Source organism: Notothenia coriiceps, unplaced genomic scaffold (genome assembly GCF_000735185.1).
Source record: "Notothenia coriiceps isolate Sejong01 unplaced genomic scaffold, NC01 NC01_scaffold00010943, whole genome shotgun sequence".
In the NCBI taxonomy this organism is placed as follows: Eukaryota; Metazoa; Chordata; class Actinopteri; order Perciformes; family Nototheniidae; genus Notothenia; species Notothenia coriiceps.
In genome coordinates this window covers 13655-22630 of record NW_011343644.1, presented here as the reverse complement: position 1 = coordinate 22630, position 8976 = coordinate 13655, and the positions used below count along the sequence as shown (strand labels likewise).

The following is an 8976-nucleotide window of genomic DNA, read 5'->3' as shown; positions in this document are numbered from 1 at the left end:
GTCAAAGGTCACACAGAGACACAGCACAGTTATTCTGATCTAATGGCTTGCACAGTGGTTCTGCAGGTAAAGCTTTTCCAACCAGCAGTCTAAGAGACCTATATGAATAATAGATGTTGTAAAGAGGTTTATCCCCAAGACATGCAGTGACAGTGCACAGTGCATTACTAACATACTGACATTTGACATAGCCTTAATAAAATAGTAGAGATTACATCACCACAGAAAAAAGCCTCTTAAATGTAAACACCTTTTATTTATTTTTACAGTTAACTTGGCAAAATATTTTGCTTACTTTGTTAGACAAAAATGCAAATGTGCATACTGAATTTAATAAATGTATCTCTTTGGCATGCATAAAAATGGCTTCAACAACACAAAGGTGTGGAACGTTTCCACAAATACATCGACGTACATTACAGCAGCAACAACATAATCACATCCACTGTAAATACAATTCACATATGTCATTCCAACTGTATGCTCGCAGACCAGGGCAATATGGATTTTTACTTGCCCCCAAAGCCAGGTTCAAAGCAATGTTCAACCTCTGAGCATTGAAAGACAAAGGATGCTGCAAACCAGAGCTCTGTAACTTAGAAAATTAGTTTTAACTGCCATTGATCTAAGGTTGAAGCAAATACAATATTACATGTAATTTATGGTTTTGTATTAGAGATCTGCTTCTGTAGTTTTCAGACAGTGATGACTATACAGGCACAGTGAAAAATCACAGATGATCATACAGTTACAACACAGGTGTTATATTGCCACATGGGTTCCTGTTGGAGCACCGATGTCACAAAGGACATTCCGCTTACAATTTATAATGAAACAAATACTGTGTGAAAACGTACTGTTGAACAATGCACATATTTTTGACATCCTCTCTACAGGAATCCCCTCTTACATTCAGACTATTGTACATTGAAGGCGACATTTTGCAACACTTTTTTTGACCACATAGAAGATGAGACAAGACACCAGCAATATATCCACAGGAAGTTATTTAGTGAGAATTAAAGTGCAAAAACACAAGTCGGACATTCATCATCTAGGCTACAGCAAATTCGGCCTCAGTTGAACTTAAGACTTTTCAGGAAGAACACTTATTGATTGAAAGTGTGAGGCGACTCCTCACTCCTTAACATTCAAGGAGTTTTAATTCCAGTGTCATTCAGATTAGGATGGCTCAGAGATCATAGCATGTCCTCTGGTGTACTTGGTCAATTATAGACAAGGACGGAGCTTCACATTCAGCACCGATCATATTCTGATTTTAGCGAGACATCATTCGTACAAACTCTGTGAGGAGAGAAGAGTACAATTATAAAAATGAACGGTTGCAGTGAACTCTGCAGCATACCCTGAAGGGACGATTCTTCCTTAAATTTCTTTATTAACTGTTGTCACTTTTGAATATAGATTGTTTTGTAAGTTGCAGAGTAACCTAACTATATGAGCCAAAAAGCATGTGCCTCTGCATGAGTAGATGCACACACTGCTTTCTTCCATGTGCTCTTTATAAAGGCAAGTGCAGGTCCAAAAACATGATCCAGGAAAGGTTGCCTAATCTTAAGTGGTGTATACAACAGTGGGAAAAAAGGCACACTATCCTAAGGTAAAATAAATGTATTATTCTATTATCTAACTACCAACATGTATAGACTCAGTGAAACACTGATCACTAGCCCCGAAGATGGTTTGGAGGCTGTCTGCACCACTTCATATTTAGCAAGACTTCCTGGATTGTCTATTAAGTTCCTACATGGTCCCAAAAGGTCTGCGGATTATCCTGAATAACAGCATCATGATTTCTGTAAAAAATACACTGCTGTTGAGTTTCTTTTAAAGCATATTTTGGCGTGTTGAGCACCACAAACAAATCAATATCTTCAACACTCAACAGCTCACTAAAAAAATACAGAGTAATTAAAAGCACTGCAGGAAGGAGGGAAAATGTGTATTTGTATTTTGGGGTTAAATATAAATTAATAGTTTGTTAAAGCGGATTTACCTTCAAAGTCAACCAGCCCATCACCATTAAGGTCAACATCTCTCAGGATATCTTCTACCTCTTTTAGTCCCACCTAGGAACAAATGTTGGGAGCATTTAGCACAGCACCTCAAACAATGGGTATTCATGCAGTAATGATATACTGTAGAGGTATTTTTTCTCTTTCACATCTTAACCTTACTTGTTGGCCTAACAACTTCCTCATTGCATCTCGGAGCTCAGATGTGCTTATGGCCCCATCTCCATTGGTGTCAAACTGAGAACAAAAAGAAACAACTTTAGAAATGGAAAATAGTAAAAAAAAACATCCCAACATGACATCAATTAAGACTCTTACCTCTCTAAAAGCTTCTTTTAACTCTTTTATTCCAATCATGTCTGCAGTTTCGGCGAGGAGTTTTGGGCCCATCAACTCTACAAAATCCTCAAAATCCACATGACCTCCCACTTAAAAAGAGAAAAGTATTCGGTACAGTTTCAGAACCACAATACACAATGATATGCTTTACATAATAATACACAATTCAGACTTACAGTTCATGTTTATCTGTTGACTCAGCTCAATGAGCTCCATTTCAGTCGGCATGTATCCCATGGTTCTCATACAGTTTCCAAGATCTTTACAGCTGATAAAACCATCCTTATTCTTGTCGAACTCCTTGAAAGCATCCCGCAACTCTGTAGAACAACAACAGAAATATTATTAGCGTTTGAGTTGTAGTGCAGTCATTTTAAATACGTTGTGTATTCCTTTATTTATTTCACTTCAGAGTTGGTTTTGAAAATAACTTTGAAAAACGTGGTATTTAATCCTCTTAAAATACATTTTGTTAAAGAAATACAAATTAAAAAAGGTAAACTTGCCATCCATTTCCTCCGGTCTCAGCTCTCTGTCCTATTGAGAAATGACATTTAATAATTGGTCAGTACAAAACCAAAAGCATTCATCATGATCACATATCATAACAAACAAAACTTGTCTATGAGCTGCATCCAAATATACCGTCGGCAATGCTGTTACTTGAGTAACACCCGAACCTAAATCAGCGAGCTTCTCCATAACAACCCTCTTCTCCAGACGCCTTACGGTAAAAGGTGTTAACAGTAGTCTGAGCTCACATCTTGATGATAAACATGAATAGTTTGATCCCTATTCACAGAAGAATGTGACTGTTTCTTTTTCAAGTGCTTGCTTACGAGGAACACAACCTTTAAAGGGCAGAGAGAGAAGCAGACATATCCCAGAGCCCTCAGGGGTTAACAGCAGGAGCACAATAAGTCTAAACACAACACTGAGTGTTGACGTCAGGTTTCAAAGAATTGTCTGACCGGAAACACTGTTACAGAAAACATCGAAGGTACATGAGCAAATGGATACTTGGGCAGCCGATCCAACATGTGTGCTCCATCAACGCTTTCATTTGTCACTCCATCACTGTCAGTTCATCAACCCTCATCTCTTACATCGACATGCTCCAGGCCTCATCACTTAACTAATGGGGCTTCCATTGTATTACAGTTTTCATGAAACATGAAATATAAAACATTAAGCCAGCTTGGTCTTTTCGTGCAGTTTACCTATCACTAGACTGAGTGATCAGAAATCTTATTAAAGTGTGGACAAAAAGACAAATGAGCAATGCAGATTGGGTTGTAACTATTTGCTTATGCTGAGAGTTGAAAGGGTATTTATACCACGTTCATATCTCCAAGGTGAACAAGAAACTCTGGCCAGCAGCAGGTTAACTTAGCTTAGCATACAAATACTGTAGAAACAAGGAAAACAGCATAACTTTGTCGGACAGTTACAAAATCAGCCTTTTCAAAAATCAAATAGTAAACACGCCATATCATTTTGGATGTGCACGTCAGAAATGATGATGTAACTCCCCTTTAAAACAACACATATGCCTTGTTGTTCAAGCTAACCTACAGCTGGCTTCAATTTAATTCAACTGTCAGACATGAGAGTGAAATCAATCTTCTTATCTAACTCTTGGCAAGAAAGTAAACAAGGCCTTATATTTATGCACAAACCCCTTAACACTCCTTTAGATAGTCGTCAGCTTTCAGGCTCAGTCATTTCCCAAACCCTTGTTTTCCCTACTGAAATATGACAAGATACCAATCAGCAGCAGCAGTAGTGGAAAAAGTAGGAAATTATGATAGAAAGGAATTGAAAGGGTTTACACCCTGGAATGAATAGTTGTTGTGGCATGAGTGTGGTAAAGATAGGATCCAAGTTAGATATAATGCTGATGTACAAACAGACAGATTAAAAAAGGTTTGTCGAGACTTACGTACAGGCTGCCTGCACGTGGCCACTCCTTTACTCAGGAAGACAAAGGTTTGCAACCGTATGTTGCTCACCAGAACGCAGTTTTGTGTCATGGAAACAATGGACTCCTGATAAGGCCCCAGAAACACTGCCTGGCCCATATCCTCACAGGACAGCACCCCTCTGAACCTCCTCTCAGCATCCTGGAGCATCTTTTCCAGAGGGGCGCAGAGACAGTGTTAGAGATCTGAGCAGCTTCACACCACAATGCAATAAAGATATAGGACATGTGAAAGTCAATCACTCTCTCTATCTCTCGAAAGGCTAAACGCATCAATAAAACAGCATGCTGCCAACTTTCCACTCATCATTCATAACTGTTTACTCGGCACGTTGTAGGGACTGGCACTTCACAGGTATACACTGTCACAAGAACAGTAAACATACTCAGAAGCAGAGGAAAGACAAGCTAAAGCCCCAGGGAACAGGCTGCAGATGTTGTAATCACATAACTTATTATGCTTTGTAGACATCAGGACACATTTTGTCCCGTGGGATATACACTACTTGTTTTCTGGAAAATAGTTCTTGTTGCACATCAAAGTTCTGCCAAAGTCTAAGCCACTAATCTATCTTGTTTTATCACAATGCACTCTAGAGCCAACTATTATACCACCAGTGCAGATTAACCTTCGGTTCATAATTACATTTTATTTCAAATACCAACATTAAACAGTGAGGATATTATAAACGTCTAACTCTTAAACTAAGTCTGCTCTAATCAGGACACATACTTGTTTTTGTCAAGATATCACAGAAAAACACTCTGTAAGGATATCATTTAAAAACAGAAACATACACATATCTTCCAGGGTTTTTGCAAAATGATATCTGACTTTTGAGCAGAAAGAGCAAATGCAACAGCTGTGAAGAAATACATAAAAATACTGCACTACTGTCCAGTTTACTTCACAAGTTTCAATTTCTAAACCAACCAAACAAATTGAGAAAGTCAAATTGTTAAAGGGCATCACACTACAAAAAAACAATCTTACCGTTCTCAGAGGCCAGTCTAAGCAGTTTCCCATTCCAGAGGAGAAAAGAGGGACTAAAAAGGACCATGAGGACCTTTTCTCTGTTAAGTTTGCCGTTTGGATTTTGGAAGAAGTGCAAACAAGCGCAAGACCCATGAAGACGTGGGTGCTAACTTACAGCTCGTTGAAAAAACTGTGAACTGCACTGTACTATGTGGAGAGAGTGACTTTAGCAATAGTAAGAGCAGCCAATGATACAGTGAGAGAGCGAGAGAGAAGTAAGAGTGTGGGTGAGAAACTAAATGAGAGGGAAGTGGGCCAAGAAGGGAAACAGAATTATGCCTATTAAAGGAAAAGAAGGTGATCCACTGTCTTTAAGATATTTCACCCAGCTGTCACACCGACCAAACACAGACGCAGACAGCACGGATTCACAGGCACTTGACATGAGAATAAACAAGAGAAATGGGGTAAAGGGTGTCTGCTTTCCTGCAGGAGAATATAGTATTACAAGCAAGTGATATTTGTTTCATGGTCACACAAACAAATTGAGAGATGTTTGTTTTTTCAGTACCATGCAGGTTTACAAGAAGACCCTGTAAGGATGTGTTTCTAGGCTCTTCACCTGCACCTTCAAGTAATTGACTATAATACGCCAGTTTGCAGCCTTGAGGTTGCATTTCAATTGATATGTTGCACTATTTCTGTATGCGCTTTTGTCTTTCTACTCTTACACCCCCACACATCATCCTCTGCCCTCTGCAGGCATAGCCAAGGTCACCTTGACCTAAAGCAGCAACGTGGAACCGAAGAAAAATACATTAAGACTGTGAATGTGTGAAGAATACAGTCCATCTATAATTTACAGCTACATGTATATATCTACAGAAAATTAGAACACAGAGAATGAGGTTATCCTTTTCTCTACACAGAACACTGGTGAGGATGTTTCTCTTCATGAATGGCTTCAGACAATTCTCATTCCTGCTGACAATCTGTTCATTTCCATTAAGGCTTGTCGAAAAAAAGAAAGAAAACACTTTACTTTTAATTGCATCGTTTCATACAACATGCCAAAGATAGTGCATGCATCTCTCCAACCACCATGCCTGTTATTGAACTCCATCTAGCTCATCGTCTCATCAAATAACCTTTTTGAGGTCACACTAATGTTTTCACAGAGCTGCCCGCGGACTGACTCACAGGTTATTTGTAGAATCGTTTTTTATACTATAAGTACTAGAGTTTTTTTCTCTCGAAGCCACAAAGGATGATCTCTGTGTTGCCATGCTGAGTCAATTTCATGGCTGAGTGCTTCCTAATTTAAATCACTTCCTGATTTGAGATCAGATTAAAATACAAACACCCTACATGGCAAGAACTAAGCTCTGACTTCTTTCCCAGTCACTTCTAAGGAAGTCACTTCTAAGGAAGTGACTTGGAAAGAAGTCCAAATAAACAACAAATTATCAGGAGTTTAATCAGCAACGCAGAGCTTTGTGAGGATTTGCAATGTAAAACTAAAACTGATTGCTTTGACAGATTTAGCTTGGTAAGCCGACAATGATGCAAATCACACTAAGAATCATTAAGCGGAGCTCTTTTCTTTGGGAGAATACATTTAAGGCTCAATATAGAGCCTCCATCACCGACAGACATTACAGTGTTTATCTTCAAACACCGCGCCGATCTCTGCAGTGTTTTATGATTGAATGACGCAGGAACTGGAATATATCTTTGCCTTTGACCAAATACATTAGCATATTGAGAAATTTCCACCTCTCTAGATTTCCTCTGTTCCAGAACATCCACTTCAATAAGAAAGGCCTGCCTGATTGAGAGGGTCTGTAGGTGGTGCTGTATTTACCAGTTACATAATAAATGGATGTGTAGAAGAAGCTTTTCCCTGCCCAGTCTGTCCGGTAATGACAGTGTTTGCAGACTGCATCACAGAGCACATTAACGTATATTGATTGTAAACAGGACGTCAGTGTAGCCTGAGGCCACACTTAACCACTTTATTTCTGTGTGCACTTTTCTAGAAATGCTTATAACAAAGCACTATTTCTGCACGGCAAGACTAAGGGACTTTAATGCGTTTTATTTTTAGATATGCCTGAGACATATTTGTTAATTCATTCAAATGGTGGTGAATTAACTATGAAGTTAACCACACATTGGGTTTCTGGTTTAGGATGCGACTTTATCTTTTTGGGCCTCAATGTCCAGGAGCATCCTTGCACTTCACAAACGTACAAAAGACATTTGAACAATAATAGAGTTAATAGAATTCATAAAAAAAAGCTATTTACTGATCCAGTCATTTGCATATATACATGTTATGGTCTTACCTGTCCAAACAGTGAATTGAGGATAGTGCGTAAATGTATATCGGATGCAGAAGAAGCAGCACTTGACCTCCGGGAGTGGCGGGAGGACCTGCTGGAGAGCGGCGCCAGGGAGCAGGAAGACGGGGACCGACTGCTGATCTGAGCCCCGATAATAGCCACGCTGACCCCTTTATGGTTCCTCGGCTCATAGAGGGAAGCCCGGTCATCGTTGCTGTCCGACAGAGAGGGCACCCTGGGGACCGTGCGTATGTGCGTGTGAGAGCGCCGGGGATGCTCAGCTTCAGGCGGTGCGGTTGCAGCCGGTGGAAGGTCGTCCCGGTGCTGCTTCCTGCGGTGGTGGTGCCGGTGTGTGGGCTTGGATGACCTGCAGTGCTCCTTCACACCGTTTTGCTCCGGAGAGTCGGGAACTTGGCTGTGGTGGCTGTGGGACTTACACTTCCCCCGAGTGGCTGCATCGTTACCACTGTCCGGGCTGCCGATGAGGGAGGGGTGGCACAGGGGTCTCCGGGCACTGATTTCGCACTCGGCCGAAAGGAAAGACTCCTCAGCTTTGCTGCTGCTGCTGTTGAGCGTGGCGGGACGGTGGTGATGCTGGTGTTGATGCTGGTGCTGATGCTGCTGATGGTGACCTCTCCGGCTCTCTGCCGCGCGTTCAGGGAGGTGTGTCGGTTTCTTCGCCGCAGAGGAGGACTTCAGTAAGGAGGTGGTGGATTCCGATTTTGGAAAGGAGGCGCTCATTGCTGCAGATCTGCTCTAGTCTGTCTCTGTGGGTTGATCGTCGATATCATGCACCGATTCCTCTCCATTGTCGACCCATAATAGCACAGCAGCCAGAGCCTGCCCGCGTGAAGTTAGGATACATCTCACCACCTGATTGCTGTGCGGCAGCGCGCGCACACAGAGGGGCACACACGTCGCTGCAGCGCGTCACCCTTTCATTGATGTGAATGCTGGTCCCTGGCATCCTGGCAATGACGTGGGTGTGGATGTATAGTGAGATATACACCTATCAGAGGTGAGCTAACTTTCCCATGACAAAGGCAGACCAACCAGATATTCCAAAGCACACGTATTGTTGCTATAGGGGTGATTCACATTATGCAAAATGTATAATTCTGGGTGTGGAGACAACATCCTAGAAATACTACAATTCCCGCTCATAATGAATTCATATGTAAAGCCATTAATGATATATTGCTAAGGATATGGCAGCAAAATGTGAGTGAAGCTTTTAAACATAAAGTGTGTTCTGTTGGCTTTGCTCTCCCAGTGGACAACATTTAATGTAAACCGTAT

The 8976-nt window shown here is 41.1% G+C and overlaps 1 protein-coding gene across 1 annotated transcript; it reads right to left on the bottom strand.

Annotated features, from left to right (window-relative positions):
* Positions 1-236: 236 nt before the first annotated feature.
* On the bottom strand, positions 237-8571 carry LOC104946293 (calcium-binding protein 1-like). Its single transcript, XM_010772080.1, has 7 exons — positions 7681-8571; positions 2882-2912; positions 2552-2695; positions 2355-2464; positions 2199-2273; positions 2018-2090; positions 237-1305 (listed from the first exon to the last, which is right to left on the bottom strand). The coding sequence occupies exons 1-7, from the start codon at positions 8416-8418 to the stop codon at positions 1280-1282; spliced, it is 1197 nt and encodes a 398-aa protein (XP_010770382.1). The 5' UTR covers positions 8419-8571; the 3' UTR covers positions 237-1279.
* Between the last annotated feature and the right edge of the window lie 405 nt (positions 8572-8976).

Bases quoted from the DNA above. Each gene is read 5' to 3' on its own strand.
- LOC104946293 (XM_010772080.1), bottom strand. From the start codon at position 8,418: ATGAGCGCCTCCTTTCCAAAATCGGAATCCACCACCTCCTTACTGAAG. The intron at 2,913-7,680 runs GTAAGACCATAA...ATTTCTCAATAG, and splicing joins TCAATTCACTGTTTGGACAG to GACAGAGAGCTGAGACCGGA. The intron at 2,091-2,198 runs GTAAGGTTAAGA...ATTTGTTCCTAG, and splicing joins GGAAGTTGTTAGGCCAACAA to GTGGGACTAAAAGAGGTAGA.